The sequence below is a fragment of the Ranitomeya imitator genome, chromosome 1, assembly GCF_032444005.1.
Source record: "Ranitomeya imitator isolate aRanImi1 chromosome 1, aRanImi1.pri, whole genome shotgun sequence".
NCBI lineage: Eukaryota > Metazoa > Chordata > Amphibia > Anura > Dendrobatidae > Ranitomeya > Ranitomeya imitator.
This window is the reverse complement of record NC_091282.1, coordinates 31,963,195-31,986,460: the sequence shown is the minus strand read 5'-3', so window position 1 is coordinate 31,986,460 and position 23,266 is coordinate 31,963,195. Positions and strand designations below refer to the sequence as shown.

General features: G+C 44.5%; 3 protein-coding genes across 3 annotated transcripts in view; all 3 read left to right on the top strand.

The window, feature by feature from the left end:
- The window catches only part of WDR70 (WD repeat domain 70), a 344,582-nt gene that overhangs the window by 37,352 nt on the left and 283,964 nt on the right, over positions 1–23,266 (top strand). The gene's annotated exons all lie outside the window — the stretch shown is intronic.
- Positions 5,212–7,420, top strand: LOC138659833 (lamina-associated polypeptide 2, isoforms alpha/zeta-like). Its single transcript, XM_069745934.1, has 2 exons — positions 5,212–5,989; positions 6,068–7,420. Exons 1-2 carry the CDS (start codon positions 5,963–5,965, stop codon positions 7,400–7,402), a joined length of 1,362 nt encoding a protein of 453 aa, XP_069602035.1. The 5' UTR covers positions 5,212–5,962; the 3' UTR covers positions 7,403–7,420.
- Positions 18,989–21,196, top strand: LOC138659817 (lamina-associated polypeptide 2, isoforms alpha/zeta-like). Its single transcript, XM_069745933.1, has 2 exons — positions 18,989–19,767; positions 19,846–21,196. Exons 1-2 carry the CDS (start codon positions 19,741–19,743, stop codon positions 21,178–21,180), a joined length of 1,362 nt encoding a protein of 453 aa, XP_069602034.1. The 5' UTR covers positions 18,989–19,740; the 3' UTR covers positions 21,181–21,196.

Below are 23,266 nucleotides of genomic sequence, written 5' to 3'. Positions count from 1 at the left end.
GTACAGTATAGAGCTGTTATGTGGGCTGTATAGCGGTGTTAGTACAGTACAGTATAGCGCTGTTATGTGGGCTGTATAGTGTTAGTACAGTACAGTATAGTGCTGTTATGTGGGCTGTATAGTGGTGTTAGTACAGTACAGTATAGAGCTGTTATGTGGGCTGTATAGTGGTGTTAGTACAGTATAGTGCTGTTATGTGGGCTGTATAGTGGTGTTAGTACAGTATAGTGCTGTTATGTGGGCTGTATAGTGGTTTTAGTACAGTACAGTATAGAGCTGTTATGTGGGCTGTATAGCGGTGTTAGTACAGTACAGTATAGTGCTGTTATGTGGGCTGTATAGTGGTGTTAGTACAGTACAGTATAGAGCTGTTATGTGAGCTGTATAGTGGTGTTAGTACAGTATAGAGCTGTTATGTGGGCTGTATAGTGGTGTTAGTACAGTATAGAGCTGTTATGTGGGCTGTATAGTGGTGTTAGTACAGTACAGTATAGAGCTGTTATGTGGGCTGTATAGTGGTGTTAGTACAGTACAGTATAGTGCTGTTATGTGGGCTGTATAGTGGTGTTAGTACAGTATAGAGCTGTTATGTGGGCTGTATAGTGGTGTTAGTACAGTACAGTATAGAGCTGTTATGTGGGCTGTATAGTGGTGTTAGTACAGTATAGAGCTGTTATGTGGGCTGTATAGTGGTGTTAGTACAGTACAGTATAGAGCTGTTATGTGGGCTGTATAGTGGTGTTAGTACAGTACAGTATAGAGCTGTTATGTGGGCTGTATAGTGGTGTTAGTACAGTACAATATAGAGCTGTTATGTGGGCTGTATAGTGGTGTTAGTACAGTACAGTATAGTGCTGTTATGTAGGCTGTATAGTGGTGTTAGTACAGTATAGCGCTGTTATGTGGGCTGTATAGTGGTGTTAGTACAGTACAGTATAGAGCTGTTATGTGCGCTGTATAGTGGTGTTAGTACAGTACAGTATAGAGCTGTTATGTGGGCTGTATAGTGGTGTTAGTACAGTACAGTATAGAGCTGTTATGTAGGCTGTATAGTGGTGTTAGTACAGTACAGTATAGTGCTGTTATGTGGGCTGTATAGTGGTGTTAGTACAGTACAGTATAGCGCTGTTATGTGGGCTGTATAGTGGTGTTAGTACAGTACAGTATAGTGCTGTTATGTAGGCTGTATAGTGGTGTTAGTACAGTACAGTATAGAGCTGTTATTTGGGCTGTATAGTGGTGTTAGTACAGTATAGAGCTGTTATGTGGGCTGTATAGCGGTGTTAGTACAGTACAGTATAGTGCTGTTATGTGGGCTGTATAGTGGTGGTAGTACAGTACAGTATAGAGCTGTTATGTGGGCTGTATAGTGGTGTTAGTACAGTATAGAGCTGTTATGTGGGCTGTATAGCGGTGTTAGTACAGTACAGTATAGCGCTGTTATGTGGGCTGTATAGTGGTGTTAGTACAGTACAGTATAGAGCTGTTATGTGGGCTGTATAGTGGTGTTAGTACAGTACAGTATAGAGCTGTTATGTGGGCTGTATAGTGGTGTTAGTACAGTACAGTATAGTGCTGTTATGTGGGCTGTATAGCGGTGTTAGTACATTACAGTATAGAGCTGTTATGTGGGCTGTATAGTGGTGTTAGTACAGTACAGTATAGAGCTGTTATGTGGGCTGTATAGTGGTGTTAGTACAGTACAGTATAGCGCTGTTATGTGGGCTGTATAGTGGTGTTAGTACAGTACAGTATAGAGCTGTTATGTGGGCTGTATAGTGGTGTCAGTTCAGTACAGTATAGAGCTGTTATGTGGGCTGTATAGTGGTGTTAGTACAGTACAGTATAGCGCTGTTATGTGGGCTGTATAGTGGTGTTAGTACAGTATAGAGCTGTTATGTGGGCTGTATAGTGGTGTTAGTGGAGTACAGTATAGGGCTGTTATGTGGGCTGTATAGTGGTGTTAGTACAGTACAGTATAGGGCTGTTATGTGGGCTGTATAGTGGTGTTAGTACAGTACAGTATAGTGCTGTTATGTGGGCTGTATAGTGGTGTTAGTACAGTATAGTATAGAGCTGTTATGTGGGCTGTATAGTGGTGTTAGTACAGTATAGAGCTGTTATGTGGTCTGTATAGTGGTGTTAGTGCAGTACAGTATAGCGCTGTTATGTGGGCTGTATAGTGGTGTTAGTACAGTATAGAGCTGTTATGTGGGCTGTATAGTGGTGTTAGTGGAGTACAGTATAGGGCTGTTATGTGGGCTGTATAGTGGTGTTAGTACAGTACAGTATAGTGCTGTTATGTGGGCTGTATAGTGGTGTTAGTGCAGTACAGTATAGCGCTGTTATGTGGGCTGTATAGTAGTGTTAGTACAGTACAGTATAGTGCTGTTATGTGGGCTGTATAGTGGTGTTAGTACAGTATAGAGCTGTTATGTGGGCTGTATAGTGGTGTTAGTACAGTACAGTATAGCGCTGTTATGTGGGCTGTATAGTGGTGTTAGTACAGTACAGTATAGAGCTGTTATGTGGGCTGTATAGTGGTGTTAGTACAGTACAGTATAGAGCTGTTATGTGGGCTGTATAGTGGTGTTAGTACAGTACAATATAGAGCTGTTATGTGGGCTGTATAGTGGTGTTAGTACAGTACAGTATAGAGCTGTTATGTGGGCTGTATAGTGGTGTTAGTACAGTATAGTGCTGTTATGTGGGCTGTATAGTGGTGTTAGTACAGTACAGTATAGAGCTGTTATGTGGGCTGTATAGTGGTGTTAGTACAGTACAGTATAGAGCTGTTATGTGGGCTGTATAGCGGTGTTAGTACAGTACAGTATAGTGCTGTTATGTGGGCTGTATAGTGGTGTTAGTACAGTACAGTATAGAGCTGTTATGTGGGCTGTATAGCGGTGTTAGTATAGTACAGTATAGAGCTGTTATGTGGGCTGTATAGTGGTGTTAGTACAGTACAGTATAGCGCTGTTATGTGGGCTGTATAGCGGTGTTAGTACAGTACAGTATAGTGCTGTTATGTGGGCTGTATAGCGGTCTTAGTACAGTACAGTATAGAGCTGTTATGTGGGCTGTATAGCGGTGTTAGTACAGTACAATATAGTGCTGTTATGTGGGCTGTATAGTGGTGTTAGTACAGTACAGTATAGAGCTGTTATGTGGGCTGTATAGCGGTGTTAGTACAGTACAGTATAGTGCTGTTATGTGGGCTGTATAGTGGTGTTAGTACAGTACAGTATAGAGCTGTTATGTGGGCTGTATAGTGGTGTTAGTACAGTACAGTATAGTGCTGTTATGTGGGCTTTATAGTGGTGTTAGTACTGTACAGTATAGTGCTGTTATGTGGGCTGTATAGTGGTTAGTACAGTACAGTATAGAGCTGTTATGTGGGCTGTATAGCGGTGTTAGTACAGTACAGTATAGAGCTGTTATGTGGGCTGTATAGCGGTGTTAGTACAGTACAGTATAGTGCTGTTATGTGGGCTGTATAGTGGTGTTAGTATAGTACAGTATAGAGCTGTTATGTGGGCTGTATAGTGGTGTTAGTACAGTACAGTATAGAGCTGTTATGTGGGCTGTATAGTGGTGTTAGTACAGTACAGTATAGAGCTGTTATGTGGGCTGTATAGTGGTGTTAGTACAGTACAGTATAGTGCTGTTATGTGGGCTGTATAGTGGTGTTAGTACAGTACAGTATAGCGCTGTTATGTGGGCTGTATAGTGGTGTTAGTACAGTACAGTATAGTGCTGTTATGTGGGCTGTATAGTGGTGTTAGTACAGTACAGTATAGAGCTGTTATGTGGGCTGTATAGTGGTGTTAGTACAGTACAGTATAGAGCTGTTATGTGGGCTGTATAGTGGTGTTAGTACAGTACAGTATAGAGCTGTTATGTGGGCTGTATAGTGGAGTTAGTACAGTATAGAGCTGTTATGTGGGCTGTATAGTGGTGTTAGTGGAGTACAGTATAGGGCTGTTATGTGGGCTGTATAGTGGTGTTAGTACAGTACAGTATAGTGCTGTTATGTGGGCTGTATAGTGGTGTTAGTACAGTACAGTATAGAGCTGTTATGTGGGCTGTATAGTGGTGTTAGTACAGTACAGTATAGTGCTGTTATGTAGGCTGTATAGTGGTTAGTACAGTATAGAGCTGTTATGTGGGCTGTATAGTGGTGTTAGTACAGTACAGTATAGTGCTGTTATGTAGGCTGTATAGTGGTTAGTACAGTATAGAGCTGTTATGTGGGCTGTATAGTGTTAGTACAGTACAGTATAGTGCTGTTATGTGGGCTGTATAGTGGTGTTAGTACAGTACAGTATAGCGCTGTTATGTGGGCTGTTTAGTGGTGTTAGTACAGTACAGTATAGAGCTGTTATGTGGGCTGTATAGTGGTGTTAGTACAGTACAGTATAGAGCTGTTATGTGGGCTGTATAGTGGTGTTAGTACAGTATAGTATAGAGCTGTTATGTGGGCTGTATAGTGGTGTTAGTGCAGTACAATATAGAGCTGTTATGTGGGCTGTATAGTGGTGTTAGTACAGTACAGTATAGTGCTAGAGAACTACTTATGATATTTCATACCATATCGTGACAGTACAGTACAGTATAGAGCTGTTATGTGGGCTGTATAGTGGTGTTAGTACAGTACAGTATAGAGCTGTTATGTGGGCTGTATAGTGGTGTTAGTACAGTACAGTATAGAGCTGTTATGTGGGCTGTATAGTGGAGTTTGTACAGTATAGAGCTGTTATGTGGGCTGTATAGTGGTGTTAGTACAGTACAGTATAGAGCTGTTATGTGGGCTGTATAGTGGTGTTAGTACAGTACAGTATAGAGCTGTTATGTGGGCTGTATAGTGGAGTTTGTACAGTATAGAGCTGTTATGTGGGCTGTATAGTGGTGTTAGTACAGTACAGTATAGAGCTGTTATGTGGGCTGTATAGTGGTGTTAGTACAGTACAGTATAGAGCTGTTATGTGGGCTGTATAGTGGAGTTTGTACAGTATAGAGCTGTTATGTGGGCTGTATAGTGGTGTTAGTGGAGTACAGTATAGGGCTGTTATTGTCACGATTCCCCTGACCGCTGTCACCAATGGGTCAGGATTCACACCGTGACCGTCACCCCTACGTCACGGATTGAGGTGACTTCAGGCCAACAGACGGCTATCACATGTGCAGGGGGCTTTTCCAGGACGTCCCCCTGACAGCACATTGGAGGACGTCCTCCTCCTCCTTGCAGGGACAGGAAACACAACACGAGAGGTTAAAAGGTCCCACTCCACCCCCTTTTCCTCAGTGTTTTTCCTGTCCCTGCATGGAGGGACACACGAGAGAAGGAGCGCTATACTAGCGTGAAGACTCACCAGTCCGGAGGCTCGGGGGATCGTGCGGCTAACGCCAATATCCTTCCCCCGCTCCACTAAGCCCCAGGCAGAAACTTCCCGGTGGGGAGTCCCTCTGCCATAAAGACCAGTAGAGCGGATGAGCTCCTGGGTCGAACCGCTTCCTCCCGGTGGGGGGCTCTCGGTTCGGGCGCCAGGAGAAGAGGCGCCGCTAGAGGATCCAGCAGCGTGCGTTCCACTGTGTGGAACGCGGAAGTAGGACTAATAAGACAGGCGCGATACTTCCGGTGTCAGGCGCAGGTAAGGTGACGTCACATCCGGGGTCGGGGCCATCTCGGCGTGCGTTCCACCTGGTGGAACGCGGAAATGAGCAGACTTAAGAGCGCAAAGAGGGGCTCTCGCAGATGTTTCCAGTGCTTCCTCTAGTGGTAAGAAGCGCTAGAGGGCATCCCTGGAGAAATTGGCTACAGGACACAGTAAGGTCCGTACGACCAGATTGCTGCAGACATGCCGGAGTCTAAGGGTGAGTGCAGCAGTCGCTGCTATATCCCTTTTTTACATCTGTTACCATAAGGATCTCTTACTTATAGTGGCATTTCTCCACAGAAGATATGGAGAACAGGAATGAGGAAATGGGGGTAAGTGCGCAATGCGCAGAGTACTCAAATATACGCCTGCACATACTGAGCCATTCTTGTCCTTATTATTACATTTAGGATAAAGAGGCCAGTCAAGCTCCCCTCCCTCAGTCTAAAAAGTCTGGCAAGGTATTGACTAAATCTAAGAGGTGCTCTCTTTGTAACACAAAACTGTCAGAAACATACAAGAAGGATCTGTGCAGCTCTTGTATTAAGAAAATTGTCAGAGAAGAACAACCATCAATGTTGTCCGAAATGAGGAATATAATCCGGGAGGAGGTCCAGAATTCCTTAGCTTCAATGTCACAACGGGAAGTGTACAGTCCGGGCCCGGCTCGTAAAAGACCAAGGAAAGATCCAGAACAGGAGGTTCAGGATGGTTCGTCGGAGGCGGAATCAGAATATAGAGGTTCTGATCAAGAAGAAGGAGAACTGCCAGTAGAAGAACAAGAAGGGAAAAGGTACTACTTTCCAGTCGAAGAAACAGAAGAACTGGTCCAGGCGGTCAGACGTACTATGCAGGTGAAAGAAGACCCCCAGCCGAGGTCTAGACAAGATCAGATGTTCGGAGGGCTCACATATCAGGAACGGACGGTGTTCCCGGTGAGTGAACACATACGTAAGATGATCTCACAAGAATGGAAAGATGCGGAGCGAAGATTGGTGATGTCCAGAGAGTTTAAAAACCGTCTTCCGTTTGATTCAGAAGAGATCAAGACATGGGAAGAGATTCCGAAGGTAGATGTCCCTTTAGCCAAGGTGGCAAAGAAAACATCCATACCTTTCGAAGATTCATCTAGTCTTAAGGATGCAATGGATCGCAAGGCGGATATCCTTTTACGTCGAGCCTGGGAGACTTCAGCAGCTTTAATAAAAACTAACATCGCAGCTACTTCTGTAGCGAGATCCATGTTCCTGTGGATGGAACAGCTGGAAGAACATTTAATTAATAAGACTTCACGGGCGGATATAATTGCTTCTCTGCCTATCATTAAGTCAGCCACGGCCTTTATGGCAGATACATCAGCTGAATCTGTGAGATTTGCGGCTAGAAATAGCTCCTTGTCCAATGCAACACGAAGGGCTATTTGGCTTAGATCTTGGTCGGGGGATAATGCATCCAAAAATAAATTATGCGCCATTCCATTTTCAGGTTCCAGAATATTTGGTCAGGCTTTAGATGACATCCTAGAGTCAGCAGCTGATAGTAAAAGAGGGTTTCCCGAGGATAAACCCAAGAAGTTTCAGCCCTTTCGGAGGAGGCCTCTCCCCCCTCCCCCTCCCCCCCGCAGATTTCCAGAGTATAGAGAACAATGGAGATCAGGTAGAGGATCCTTTAGGAGTTCCTACGCTCAGAATAGAAGGGGTAGGAATTCCTTGTTCGGTTCTGGCTATAGACCAAGGAAACAATGACGCCATAGGAATAGGCGGGAGATTAAAGGTACTGTCACACTAGACGATATCGCTAGCGATCCGTGACGTTGCAGCGTCCTCGCTAGCGATATCGTCCAGTGTGACAGGCAGCAGCGATCAGGCCCCTGCTGGGAGATCGCTGGTCGGGGAAGAAAGTCCAGAACTTTATTTCGTCGCTGGACTCCCCGTAGACATCGCTGAATCGGCGTGTGTGACACCGATTCAGCGATGTCTTTGCTGGTAACCAGGGTAAACATCGGGTAACTAAGCGCAGGGCCGCGCTTAGTAACCCGATGTTTACCCTGGTTACCAGCGTAAAAAAACAAACAGTACATACTTACATTCAGCTGTCTGTCCCTTGCCGTCTGGTTCCTGCAATGACTGCTGGCCGTAAAGTGAAAGCAGAGCACAGCCACAGCGGTGAGTCACCGCTGTGTGACTCACCGCTGTGCTGTGCTTTCACTTTCACTTTACGGCCAGCAGTCAGTGCAGGAACCAGACGGCAAGGGACAGACAGCTGAATGTAAGTATGTACTGTTTGTTTTTTTACGCTGGTAACCAGGGTAAACATCGGGTTACTAAGCGCGGCCCTGTGCTTAGTTACCCGATGTTTACCCTGGTTACCGGGGACCTCGGGATCGTTGGTCGCTGGAGAGCTGTCTGTGTGACAGCTCTCCAGCGACCAAACAGCGACGCTGCAGCGATCCGGATCGTTGTCGGTATCGCTGCAGCGTCGCTTAGTGTGACGGTACCTTTAGTTTCTTCCTCAAACAATGGAGTCAGATCTCAGACAACGATTATGTCCTCAAGATAATCTCAGAAGGTTACAGAATAGAGTTAATATCCCGCGTACCTCAGAGGTGTATCTTACCAACAATGTTAGCCAAAGATTCCCCTATGTTTCTAGACCTACAAAAACTGTTCGACTCCGGGGTTATAGTTCGGGTTCCTACTCCAGAAATAGGTGCAGGTCACTATTCCTCTCTTTTTTCTATTCCAAAACCGTCAGGGGAATCCCGTACAATAATAAATTTAAAACCTCTGAACGTTTTCGTCAAATACAAACGGTTCAGAATGGAGTCGATCAGGTCCATCATTCATCTTATAAACAAAGATTCGGTAATGTGCACTCTCGATCTGAAGAGTGCGTATTATCAGGTCCCGATACATCTCTCTTCTCAGGAGCTTCTGAGATTCTCGGTAAGTCTCTCGGACATGACCTGCCACTTCCAATTTCAATGCCTCCCTTTCGGTCTAGCATCCGCCCCAAGAATTTTCACCAAATTGGTAGCAGAGGTGGTGGCTTTCTTAAGAAACCAAGGAATAACAATAATTTCATACTTGGACGATTTTCTGGTTGTGGCACGTTCAAGGGCCATTCTGCTACAACACAGAGATCGGGTCATAGCAGTATTAGAGGAAATAGGATGGGTGGTCAACAGAAAAAAGTCACATTTAAAGCCAGAATCCCAGAAGATATTTCTAGGAGTACTCTTGGATTCTACAACCAGGCAGTCCTTCTTACCAAGGGACAAACGAACCTCATTAAAAAAGATGATCTTAGAATTCCAAAGAAGTCCAGTGACGATAAGAGCAGCTATGAAAGTCTTGGGGAAGATGACAGCATGCATTCCGTGTGTCAGATGGGCTCAGGCTCACTCAAGGCCTTTACAAGAACAGATACTCATGGTATGGGATCGACGTCGTTCCACATTAGACAAGAGGCTAGAGCTATCAATGAAGACAAGAAGATCACTACGATGGTGGATCCAGGACTACAATCTAAAAAAGGGCATCCCTTGGATATCAACCCCTTGTGTGATAATCACCACAGATGCAAGTCAGTGGGGATGGGGAGCGCACCTGGAAGGAAAATTCTTTCAGGACAAGTGGCCCGAGGAGATCAGTCAGATGTCGTCAAATTACAGAGAATTATACGCAGTCTGGGAAGCTCTCAGAAGAAACCGTTCATGCCTAAAGGACAAACATGTAAAAATCCTATCCGACAATGTAACAGCGGTATCCTTTTTGAGGCATCAAGGAGGTTCCAAACACAAAGCGCTTCAAGGTCTAGCGCAGAGAATATTTGCCTGGGCAGAAGACGTTGTCTTATCTATAACAGCAGTGCATCTAGAAGGGTCACAGAACATACTAGCCGACTATCTAAGCAGAAAGAAAGTTTCTCCAACCGAATGGGAACTAAGTCAAGAAATGTTCCAAATTCTTTGCCACCGTTGGGGAACGCCCAGGATAGATTTATTCGCCACAAGGAAAAATTCAAAGGTTCCCAGATTTTATTCCCTCAACCCTCTAGACATGCCGGAAGCAGTCGACGCCTTAAGTCAAGCATGGAGCGAACCTCTGTCTTACGCATTTCCACCAATAGCACTTATTCCAATAGTGCTCAGGAAGATTCAGGAAGACCAGGCAACAGTGCTGACAATTGTACCATTCTGGCCAAAGAGAAGTTGGTTCCCATTGTTGGGGGCCATGGCAACGGGAGACCCTATCATGCTCCCGTTATGGAAGGATATAATTCATCAAGGGCCTGTTTTACACCAAAACCCGGAGAGACTGCATCTATCAGCATGGATCCTGAGAGGGACATCTTGAAATCCAGAGGTCTTTCAGATGAAGTAATTACAACCATCCAGGCTAGTAGGAAGCCTGTCACCTCAGCCATCTACCACAAAATCTGGAAAAAATTTTGTATGGGAAGTGGCGGGTCAGCTGTGATTCCGGGGGTCTTGGATGTTCCTAGAGTCTTAAAATTCTTACAGGCAGGCTTTGACTTGGGGCTCAGGCCAGGTACAATTAAAGTCCAGATCTCGGCCCTTAGTACTTTTCTGGATTATCCATTAGCTTCCCATCCCTAGATAATCAGATTTGTGAGGGCTATCCAAAGATTACGGCCTACCTTGAGACAGCTAGCTCCCACATGGGACTTAAATTTAGTCCTTAGGGCTCTATGTAAAGATCCCTATTCTCTAGAGGAGGACATGCCTATTTCAGTTCGTACCTGGAAGACGGCCTTCCTAGTAGCGATTACAACAGCTAAACGCGTAGGGGAAATTCAGGCTCTATCAATTAAGGATCCATATCTTCAAGTCAGAGAGGATCATATAATCCTAAAATTAGACCCAGCTTTTATCCCAAAAATAGCTTCAGCAAAAAATCGAGATCAGGAAATAATTTTACCTTCCTTTTGTGAGAACCCTTCTAATGAAAAAGAACAGGCTTTACACTCCCTGGATGTTAGGCAGGCAGTATTAAACTATCTAGAGGCCACTAGCTCCTGGAGGAAGGATTCTAATCTTTTTATCCTATTTGGAGGTAAGAATAAAGGTAAAAAAGCTTCCAAGGCGTCTATAGCTAGATGGATTACTACTATAATTTCAAAAGCCTACGCATCAGAAGGGATAGCGTGCCCAACAGGGATTAAAGCTCACTCTACTAGGGCTGTTTCAGCATCATGGGCTGAGCGAGCAGGAGCGTCACTAGATCAGATTTGCAAGGCAGCAACTTGGGCCAGAGTAAACACGTTCTGTAAGCACTATAAGCTAGACGTAGTAGCAGCTCAGCAGACGTCTTATGGGAGGAAAGTTCTCCAAGCAGTTGTCCCACCCTAAACGTAGTTTTCTTTGGTATTCTCCAATGTGCTGTCAGGGGGACGTCCTGGAAAATGGGTATTATTACCTACCGATAATTCGGTTTCCAGGAGTCCATCCTGACAGCACCGTTATTTCCCCCCCTATGAATGCCAGTTCATATGCTGTAATATGTTTGGTCTAATAAAGTTTCAAAAGTATATCTATCCATGGTGTGGTACTTGTCAAAACACTGAGGAAAAGGGGGTGGAGTGGGACCTTTTAACCTCTCGTGTTGTGTTTCCTGTCCCTGCAAGGAGGAGGAGGACGTCCTCCAATGTGCTGTCAGGATGGACTCCTGGAAACCGAATTATCGGTAGGTAATAATACCCATTATCTTAGTTATCCCTCCACTCCACGATGTGATGAAAAAAAACCACACACAAGGCTATTGACCTCTTAGTTTACAGCAGGGGCTTATTCTAGGTATCCCACTGCTTTCAATATACCACAAACTGCAGGGATTTATGTATATCCCGCTTACAGTTCCACTTAACACTTGCAGCTCTCTGGCGCCCCCTTACTTTCAGGTCAGATTAGGTACTGCACCCTGGGTAATTAGTCGCCAGAAAGGCTGCCTGCTCTGTACTGGCTATTGGGCACGCTGCAGCGACGCGATAACTACTCCCACACAGGCAGGAACAATAATTAACCCCGCAGTCGCTTCAGCGTCGCTCAACAGTCTGCACACTTTCGCTGCCACCAGCTTCGATTAAACGGGCCCGAAGCTAACCCAACACAACAGTAACAGTAGCGTATTTCCCTTCAGAAGACAGGGTAAGTTTAGAGCATGGATGAACGAACTAATATATAATAGTATATTCCATTGAAATTAATTAGGCAGTGCTTTACCAAAAATATTTTTATAAAGAAGTTACAAATGAGACAATTGCAAATATGTACAAGGGTAATTATGAAATAAACAGGGATTAAATGAGAAAAAAGTATCACTCACATGTTAAACGCATTGCAGGCAATCAGGCTAGGGCAGTTTCCATATATCCCAGTCCATGGGATGCTGCTGGCTTCAGGAGAGGACAAGAAGTCAGGAAGAAATCTAGCAGAAAGTGACTCCTCAGAGCCTGCCAGACAATTAAAACATTAAGGCTGTGACATCACAGAAAGGCTGGCTTATCCAGACCCTCCTCTCTCTACATTCTGCCTAAACTTTAAACTATTCTCTCTGATTTCTATAACTTCACTACAAAACATGTCAGAGTCAGACCAAACTCATCATTCATCTCAGATTAACGTGGGCATTCTAATGAGATCAAATATGTCCTATCTGGGATACATATTTCCAGAGAAATCCCTACTTCTTTACCAGATGGAGTTAGAAGCTCGTGTTTCGCGGGTTGTGTAGATACACCGAGTGAGAATAAAAATATATATTTTCGTATTTCTAGCTTAAATCGTTTGCCTAATATCTAACAAAAACTAAACAAAGAATCTTTCCTGAATCTTGGAGCCACTTTTCCAGTTTGAACTAGAGAATGTGGGAGGGGTGAGGGACTTTCCTCTGAGCCTGGAATTTACGACCCCAGAGCAATAAAACCTCTCTTCCCCCATACTCTCAGAGAAGGAAAGCCAGGAATTTGCAGCTACAAACTGTTGCTCCAAGAAGGGGGGCTTAGCCCACACAGGCTAGAGAACTACATATGATATTTCATACCATATCGTGACAGTACAGTACAGTATAGAGCTGTTATGTGGGCTGTATAGTGGTGTTAGTACAGTACAGTATAGAGCTGTTATGTGGGCTGTATAGTGGAGTTAGTACAGTATAGAGCTGTTATGTGGGCTGTATAGTGGTGTTAGTGGAGTACAGTATAGGGCTGTTATGTGGGCTGTATAGTGGTGTTAGTACAGTATAGTGCTGTTATGTGGGCTGTATAGTGGTGTTAGTACAGTGCAGTATAGAGCTGTTATGTGGGCTGTATAGTGGTGTTAGTACAGTACAGTATAGCGCTGTTATGTGGGCTGTATAGTGGTGTTAGTACAGTACAGTATAGAGCTGTTATGTAGGCTGTATAGTGGAGTTAGTACAGTACAGTATAGAGCTGTTATGTAGGCTGTATAGTGGTGTTAGTACAGTACAGTATAGAGCTGTTATGTGGGCTGTATAGTGGTGTTAGTACAGTATAGAGCTGTTATGTGGGCTGTATAGCGGTGTTAGTACAGTACAGTATAGTGCTGTTATGTGGGCTGTATAGTGGTGTTAGTACAGTACAATATAGAGCTGTTATGTGGACTGTATAGTGGTGTTAGTACAGTACAGTATAGTGCTGTTATGTGGGCTGTATAGTGGTGTTAGTACAGTACAGTATAGAGCTGTTATGTGGGCTGTATAGTGGTGTTAGTACAGTACAGTATAGAGCTGTTATGTGGGCTGTATAGTGGTGTTAGTACAGTACAGTATAGAGCTGTTATGTGGGCTGTATAGTGGTGTTAGTACAGTACAGTATAGAGCTGTTATGTGGGCTGTATAGTGGTGTTAGTACAGTACAGTATAGTGCTGTTATGTGGGCTGTATAGTGGTGTTATTACAGTACAGTATAGAGCTGTTATGTGGGCTGTATAGCGGTGTTAGTACATTACAGTATAGAGCTGTTATGTGGGCTGTATAGTGGTGTTAGTACAGTACAGTATAGTGCTGTTATGTGGGCTGTATAGTGGTGTTAGTACAGTACAGTATAGAGCTGTTATATGGGCTGTATAGTGGTGTTAGTACAGTACAGTATACTGCTGTTATGTGGGCTGTATAGCGGTGTTAGTACAGTATAGAGCTGTTATGTGGGCTGTATAGCGGTGTTAGTACAGTATAGAGCTGTTATGTAGGCTGTATAGTGGTGTTAGTACAGTACAGTATAGTGCTGTTATGTGGGCTGTGTAGTGGTGTTAGTACAGTACAGTATAGAGCTGTTATGTGGGCTGTATAGTGGTGTTAGTACATTACAGTATAGCGCTGCTATGTGGGCTGTATAGTGGTGTTAGTACAGTACAGTATAGAGCTGTTATGTGGGCTGTATAGTGGTTAGTACAGTATAGAGCTGTTATGTAGGCTGTATAGTGGTGTTAGTACAGTACAGTATGGAGCTGTTATGTAGGCTGTATAGTGGTGTTAGTACAGTACAGTATAGAGCTGTTATGTGGGCTGTATAGTGGTGTTAGTACAGTACAGTATAGAGCTGTTATGTGGGCTGTATAGTGGTGTTAGTACAGTATAGAGCTGTTATGTGGGCTGTATAGTGGTGTTAGTACAGTATAGAGCTGTTATGTGGGCTGTATAGTGGTGTTAGTACAGTACAGTATAGTGCTGTTATGTGGGCTTTATAGTGGTGTTAGTACTGTACAGTATAGTGCTGTTATGTGGGCTGTATAGTGGTTAGTACAGTACAGTATAGAGCTGTTATGTGGGCTGTATAGCGGTGTTAGTACAGTACAGTATAGAGCTGTTATGTGGGCTGTATAGCGGTGTTAGTACAGTACAGTATAGTGCTGTTATGTGGGCTGTATAGTGGTGTTAGTATAGTACAGTATAGAGCTGTTATGTGGGCTGTATAGTGGTGTTAGTACAGTACAGTATAGAGCTGTTATGTGGGCTGTATAGTGGTGTTAGTACAGTACAGTATAGAGCTGTTATGTGGGCTGTATAGTGGTGTTAGTACAGTACAGTATAGTGCTGTTATGTGGGCTGTATAGTGGTGTTAGTACAGTACAGTATAGCGCTGTTATGTGGGCTGTATAGTGGTGTTAGTACAGTACAGTATAGTGCTGTTATGTGGGCTGTATAGTGGTGTTAGTACAGTACAGTATAGAGCTGTTATGTGGGCTGTATAGTGGTGTTAGTACAGTACAGTATAGAGCTGTTATGTGGGCTGTATAGTGGTGTTAGTACAGTACAGTATAGAGCTGTTATGTGGGCTGTATAGTGGAGTTAGTACAGTATAGAGCTGTTATGTGGGCTGTATAGTGGTGTTAGTGGAGTACAGTATAGGGCTGTTATGTGGGCTGTATAGTGGTGTTAGTACAGTACAGTATAGTGCTGTTATGTGGGCTGTATAGTGGTGTTAGTACAGTACAGTATAGAGCTGTTATGTGGGCTGTATAGTGGTGTTAGTACAGTACAGTATAGTGCTGTTATGTAGGCTGTATAGTGGTTAGTACAGTATAGAGCTGTTATGTGGGCTGTATAGTGGTGTTAGTACAGTACAGTATAGTGCTGTTATGTAGGCTGTATAGTGGTTAGTACAGTATAGAGCTGTTATGTGGGCTGTATAGTGTTAGTACAGTACAGTATAGTGCTGTTATGTGGGCTGTATAGTGGTGTTAGTACAGTACAGTATAGCGCTGTTATGTGGGCTGTTTAGTGGTGTTAGTACAGTACAGTATAGAGCTGTTATGTGGGCTGTATAGTGGTGTTAGTACAGTACAGTATAGAGCTGTTATGTGGGCTGTATAGTGGTGTTAGTACAGTATAGTATAGAGCTGTTATGTGGGCTGTATAGTGGTGTTAGTGCAGTACAATATAGAGCTGTTATGTGGGCTGTATAGTGGTGTTAGTACAGTACAGTATAGCGCTGTTATGTGGGCTGTATAGTGGTGTTAGTACAGTATAGAGCTGTTATGTGGGCTGTATAGTGGTGTTAGTGGAGTACAGTATAGGGCTGTTATGTGGGCTGTATAGTGGTGTTAGTACAGTACAGTATAGGGCTGTTATGTGGGCTGTATAGTGGTGTTAGTACAGTACAGTATAGTGCTGTTATGTGGGCTGTATAGTGGTGTTAGTACAGTATAGTATAGAGCTGTTATGTGGGCTGTATAGTGGTGTTAGTACAGTATAGAGCTGTTATGTGGTCTGTATAGTGGTGTTAGTGCAGTACAGTATAGCGCTGTTATGTGGGCTGTATAGTGGTGTTAGTACAGTATAGAGCTGTTATGTGGGCTGTATAGTGGTGTTAGTGGAGTACAGTATAGGGCTGTTATGTGGGCTGTATAGTGGTGTTAGTACAGTACAGTATAGTGCTGTTATGTGGGCTGTATAGTGGTGTTAGTGCAGTACAGTATAGCGCTGTTATGTGGGCTGTATAGTAGTGTTAGTACAGTACAGTATAGTGCTGTTATGTGGGCTGTATAGTGGTGTTAGTACAGTATAGAGCTGTTATGTGGGCTGTATAGTGGTGTTAGTACAGTACAGTATAGCGCTGTTATGTGGGCTGTATAGTGGTGTTAGTACAGTACAGTATAGAGCTGTTATGTGGGCTGTATAGTGGTGTTAGTACAGTACAGTATAGAGCTGTTATGTGGGCTGTATAGTGGTGTTAGTACAGTACAATATAGAGCTGTTATGTGGGCTGTATAGTGGTGTTAGTACAGTACAGTATAGAGCTGTTATGTGGGCTGTATAGTGGTGTTAGTACAGTATAGTGCTGTTATGTGGGCTGTATAGTGGTGTTAGTACAGTACAGTATAGAGCTGTTATGTGGGCTGTATAGTGGTGTTAGTACAGTACAGTATAGAGCTGTTATGTGGGCTGTATAGCGGTGTTAGTACAGTACAGTATAGTGCTGTTATGTGGGCTGTATAGTGGTGTTAGTACAGTACAGTATAGAGCTGTTATGTGGGCTGTATAGCGGTGTTAGTATAGTACAGTATAGAGCTGTTATGTGGGCTGTATAGTGGTGTTAGTACAGTACAGTATAGCGCTGTTATGTGGGCTGTATAGCGGTGTTAGTACAGTACAGTATAGTGCTGTTATGTGGGCTGTATAGCGGTCTTAGTACAGTACAGTATAGAGCTGTTATGTGGGCTGTATAGCGGTGTTAGTACAGTACAATATAGTGCTGTTATGTGGGCTGTATAGTGGTGTTAGTACAGTACAGTATAGAGCTGTTATGTGGGCTGTATAGCGGTGTTAGTACAGTACAGTATAGTGCTGTTATGTGGGCTGTATAGTGGTGTTAGTACAGTACAGTATAGAGCTGTTATGTGGGCTGTATAGTGGTGTTAGTACAGTACAGTATAGTGCTGTTATGTGGGCTTTATAGTGGTGTTAGTACTGTACAGTATAGTGCTGTTATGTGGGCTGTATAGTGGTTAGTACAGTACAGTATAGAGCTGTTATGTGGGCTGTATAGCGGTGTTAGTACAGTACAGTATAGAGCTGTTATGTGGGCTGTATAGCGGTGTTAGTACAGTACAGTATAGTGCTGTTATGTGGGCTGTATAGTGGTGTTAGTATAGTACAGTATAGAGCTGTTATGTGGGCTGTATAGTGGTGTTAGTACAGTACAGTATAGAGCTGTTATGTGGGCTGTATAGTGGTGTTAGTACAGTACAGTATAGAGCTGTTATGTGGGCTGTATAGTGGTGTTAGTACAGTACAGTATAGTGCTGTTATGTGGGCTGTATAGTGGTGTTAGTACAGTACAGTATAGCGCTGTTATGTGGGCTGTATAGTGGTGTTAGTACAGTACAGTATAGTGCTGTTATGTGGGCTGTATAGTGGTGTTAGTACAGTACAGTATAGAGCTGTTATGTGGGCTGTATAGTGGTGTTAGTACAGTACAGTATAGAGCTGTTATGTGGGCTGTATAGTGGTGTTAGTACAGTACAGTATAGAGCTGTTATGTGGGCTGTATAGTGGAGTTAGTACAGTATAGAGCTGTTATGTGGGCTGTATAGTGGTGTTAGTGGAGTACAGTATAGGGCTGTTATGTGGGCTGTATAGTGGTGTTAGTACAGTACAGTATAGTGCTGTTATGTGGGCTGTATAGTGGTGTTAGTACAGTACAGTATAGAGCTGTTATGTGGGCTGTATAGTGGTGTTAGTACAGTACAGTATAGTGCTGTTATGTAGGCTGTATAGTGGTTAGTACAGTATAGAGCTGTTATGTGGGCTGTATAGTGGTGTTAGTACAGTACAGTATAGTGCTGTTATGTAGGCTGTATAGTGGTTAGTACAGTATAGAGCTGTTATGTGGGCTGTATAGTGTTAGTACAGTACAGTATAGTGCTGTTATGTGGGCTGTATAGTGGTGTTAGTACAGTACAGTATAGCGCTGTTATGTGGGCTGTTTAGTGGTGTTAGTACAGTACAGTATAGAGCTGTTATGTGGGCTGTATAGTGGTGTTAGTACAGTACAGTATAGAGCTGTTATGTGGGCTGTATAGTGGTGTTAGTACAGTATAGTATAGAGCTGTTATGTGGGCTGTATAGTGGTGTTAGTGCAGTACAATATAGAGCTGTTATGTGGGCTGTATAGTGGTGTTAGTACAGTACAGTATAGTGCTAGAGAACTACTTATGATATTTCATACCATATCGTGACAGTACAGTACAGTATAGAGCTGTTATGTGGGCTGTATAGTGGTGTTAGTACAGTACAGTATAGAGCTGTTATGTGGGCTGTATAGTGGTGTTAGTACAGTACAGTATAGAGCTGTTATGTGGGCTGTATAGTGGAGTTTGTACAGTATAGAGCTGTTATGTGGGCTGTATAGTGGTGTTAGTACAGTACAGTATAGAGCTGTTATGTGGGCTGTATAGTGGTGTTAGTACAGTACAGTATAGAGCTGTTATGTGGGCTGTATAGTGGAGTTTGTACAGTATAGAGCTGTTATGTGGGCTGTATAGTGGTGTTAGTACAGTACAGTATAGAGCTGTTATGTGGGCTGTATAGTGGTGTTAGTACAGTACAGTATAGAGCTGTTATGTGGGCTGTATAGTGGAGTTTGTACAGTATAGAGCTGTTATGTGGGCTGTATAGTGGTGTTAGTGGAGTACAGTATAGGGCTGTTATTGTCACGATTCCCCTGACCGCTGTCACCAATGGGTCAGGATTCACACCGTGACCGTCACCCCTACGTCACGGATTGAGGTGACTTCAGGCCAACAGACGGCTATCACATGTGCAGGGGGCTTTTCCAGGACGTCCCCCTGACAGCACATTGGAGGACGTCCTCCTCCTCCTTGCAGGGACAGGAAACACAACACGAGAGGTTAAAAGGTCCCACTCCACCCCCTTTTCCTCAGTGTTTTTCCTGTCCCTGCATGGAGGGACACACGAGAGAAGGAGCGCTATACTAGCGTGAAGACTCACCAGTCCGGAGGCTCGGGGGATCGTGCGGCTAACGCCAATATCCTTCCCCCGCTCCACTAAGCCCCAGGCAGAAACTTCCCGGTGGGGAGTCCCTCTGCCATAAAGACCAGTAGAGCGGATGAGCTCCTGGGTCGAACCGCTTCCTCCCGGTGGGGGGCTCTCGGTTCGGGCGCCAGGAGAAGAGGCGCCGCTAGAGGATCCAGCAGCGTGCGTTCCACTGTGTGGAACGCGGAAGTAGGACTAATAAGACAGGCGCGATACTTCCGGTGTCAGGCGCAGGTAAGGTGACGTCACATCCGGGGTCGGGGCCATCTCGGCGTGCGTTCCACCTGGTGGAACGCGGAAATGAGCAGACTTAAGAGCGCAAAGAGGGGCTCTCGCAGATGTTTCCAGTGCTTCCTCTAGTGGTAAGAAGCGCTAGAGGGCATCCCTGGAGAAATTGGCTACAGGACACAGTAAGGTCCGTACGACCAGATTGCTGCAGACATGCCGGAGTCTAAGGGTGAGTGCAGCAGTCGCTGCTATATCCCTTTTTTACATCTGTTACCATAAGGATCTCTTACTTATAGTGGCATTTCTCCACAGAAGATATGGAGAACAGGAATGAGGAAATGGGGGTAAGTGCGCAATGCGCAGAGTACTCAAATATACGCCTGCACATACTGAGCCATTCTTGTCCTTATTATTACATTTAGGATAAAGAGGCCAGTCAAGCTCCCCTCCCTCAGTCTAAAAAGTCTGGCAAGGTATTGACTAAATCTAAGAGGTGCTCTCTTTGTAACACAAAACTGTCAGAAACATACAAGAAGGATCTGTGCAGCTCTTGTATTAAGAAAATTGTCAGAGAAGAACAACCATCAATGTTGTCCGAAATGAGGAATATAATCCGGGAGGAGGTCCAGAATTCCTTAGCTTCAATGTCACAACGGGAAGTGTACAGTCCGGGCCCGGCTCGTAAAAGACCAAGGAAAGATCCAGAACAGGAGGTTCAGGATGGTTCGTCGGAGGCGGAATCAGAATATAGAGGTTCTGATCAAGAAGAAGGAGAACTGCCAGTAGAAGAACAAGAAGGGAAAAGGTACTACTTTCCAGTCGAAGAAACAGAAGAACTGGTCCAGGCGGTCAGACGTACTATGCAGGTGAAAGAAGACCCCCAGCCGAGGTCTAGACAAGATCAGATGTTCGGAGGGCTCACATATCAGGAACGGACGGTGTTCCCGGTGAGTGAACACATACGTAAGATGATCTCACAAGAATGGAAAGATGCGGAGCGAAGATTGGTGATGTCCAGAGAGTTTAAAAACCGTCTTCCGTTTGATTCAGAAGAGATCAAGACATGGGAAGAGATTCCGAAGGTAGATGTCCCTTTAGCCAAGGTGGCAAAGAAAACATCCATACCTTTCGAAGATTCATCTAGTCTTAAGGATGCAATGGATCGCAAGGCGGATATCCTTTTACGTCGAGCCTGGGAGACTTCAGCAGCTTTAATAAAAACTAACATCGCAGCTACTTCTGTAGCGAGATCCATGTTCCTGTGGATGGAACAGCTGGAAGAACATTTAATTAATAAGACTTCACGGGCGGATATAATTGCTTCTCTGCCTATCATTAAGTCAGCCACGGCCTTTATGGCAGATACATCAGCTGAATCTGTGAGATTTGCGGCTAGAAATAGCTCCTTGTCCAATGCAACACGAAGGGCTATTTGGCTTAGATCTTGGTCGGGGGATAATGCATCCAAAAATAAATTATGCGCCATTCCATTTTCAGGTTCCAGAATATTTGGTCAGGCTTTAGATGACATCCTAGAGTCAGCAGCTGATAGTAAAAGAGGGTTTCCCGAGGATAAACCCAAGAAGTTTCAGCCCTTTCGGAGGAGGCCTCTCCCCCCTCCCCCTCCCCCCCGCAGATTTCCAGAGTATAGAGAACAATGGAGATCAGGTAGAGGATCCTTTAGGAGTTCCTACGCTCAGAATAGAAGGGGTAGGAATTCCTTGTTCGGTTCTGGCTATAGACCAAGGAAACAATGACGCCATAGGAATAGGCGGGAGATTAAAGGTACTGTCACACTAGACGATATCGCTAGCGATCCGTGACGTTGCAGCGTCCTCGCTAGCGATATCGTCCAGTGTGACAGGCAGCAGCGATCAGGCCCCTGCTGGGAGATCGCTGGTCGGGGAAGAAAGTCCAGAACTTTATTTCGTCGCTGGACTCCCCGTAGACATCGCTGAATCGGCGTGTGTGACACCGATTCAGCGATGTCTTTGCTGGTAACCAGGGTAAACATCGGGTAACTAAGCGCAGGGCCGCGCTTAGTAACCCGATGTTTACCCTGGTTACCAGCGTAAAAAAACAAACAGTACATACTTACATTCAGCTGTCTGTCCCTTGCCGTCTGGTTCCTGCAATGACTGCTGGCCGTAAAGTGAAAGCAGAGCACAGCCACAGCGGTGAGTCACCGCTGTGTGACTCACCGCTGTGCTGTGCTTTCACTTTCACTTTACGGCCAGCAGTCAGTGCAGGAACCAGACGGCAAGGGACAGACAGCTGAATGTAAGTATGTACTGTTTGTTTTTTTACGCTGGTAACCAGGGTAAACATCGGGTTACTAAGCGCGGCCCTGTGCTTAGTTACCCGATGTTTACCCTGGTTACCGGGGACCTCGGGATCGTTGGTCGCTGGAGAGCTGTCTGTGTGACAGCTCTCCAGCGACCAAACAGCGACGCTGCAGCGATCCGGATCGTTGTCGGTATCGCTGCAGCGTCGCTTAGTGTGACGGTACCTTTAGTTTCTTCCTCAAACAATGGAGTCAGATCTCAGACAACGATTATGTCCTCAAGATAATCTCAGAAGGTTACAGAATAGAGTTAATATCCCGCGTACCTCAGAGGTGTATCTTACCAACAATGTTAGCCAAAGATTCCCCTATGTTTCTAGACCTACAAAAACTGTTCGACTCCGGGGTTATAGTTCGGGTTCCTACTCCAGAAATAGGTGCAGGTCACTATTCCTCTCTTTTTTCTATTCCAAAACCGTCAGGGGAATCCCGTACAATAATAAATTTAAAACCTCTGAACGTTTTCGTCAAATACAAACGGTTCAGAATGGAGTCGATCAGGTCCATCATTCATCTTATAAACAAAGATTCGGTAATGTGCACTCTCGATCTGAAGAGTGCGTATTATCAGGTCCCGATACATCTCTCTTCTCAGGAGCTTCTGAGATTCTCGGTAAGTCTCTCGGACATGACCTGCCACTTCCAATTTCAATGCCTCCCTTTCGGTCTAGCATCCGCCCCAAGAATTTTCACCAAATTGGTAGCAGAGGTGGTGGCTTTCTTAAGAAACCAAGGAATAACAATAATTTCATACTTGGACGATTTTCTGGTTGTGGCACGTTCAAGGGCCATTCTGCTACAACACAGAGATCGGGTCATAGCAGTATTAGAGGAAATAGGATGGGTGGTCAACAGAAAAAAGTCACATTTAAAGCCAGAATCCCAGAAGATATTTCTAGGAGTACTCTTGGATTCTACAACCAGGCAGTCCTTCTTACCAAGGGACAAACGAACCTCATTAAAAAAGATGATCTTAGAATTCCAAAGAAGTCCAGTGACGATAAGAGCAGCTATGAAAGTCTTGGGGAAGATGACAGCATGCATTCCGTGTGTCAGATGGGCTCAGGCTCACTCAAGGCCTTTACAAGAACAGATACTCATGGTATGGGATCGACGTCGTTCCACATTAGACAAGAGGCTAGAGCTATCAATGAAGACAAGAAGATCACTACGATGGTGGATCCAGGACTACAATCTAAAAAAGGGCATCCCTTGGATATCAACCCCTTGTGTGATAATCACCACAGATGCAAGTCAGTGGGGATGGGGAGCGCACCTGGAAGGAAAATTCTTTCAGGACAAGTGGCCCGAGGAGATCAGTCAGATGTCGTCAAATTACAGAGAATTATACGCAGTCTGGGAAGCTCTCAGAAGAAACCGTTCATGCCTAAAGGACAAACATGTAAAAATCCTATCCGACAATGTAACAGCGGTATCCTTTTTGAGGCATCAAGGAGGTTCCAAACACAAAGCGCTTCAAGGTCTAGCGCAGAGAATAT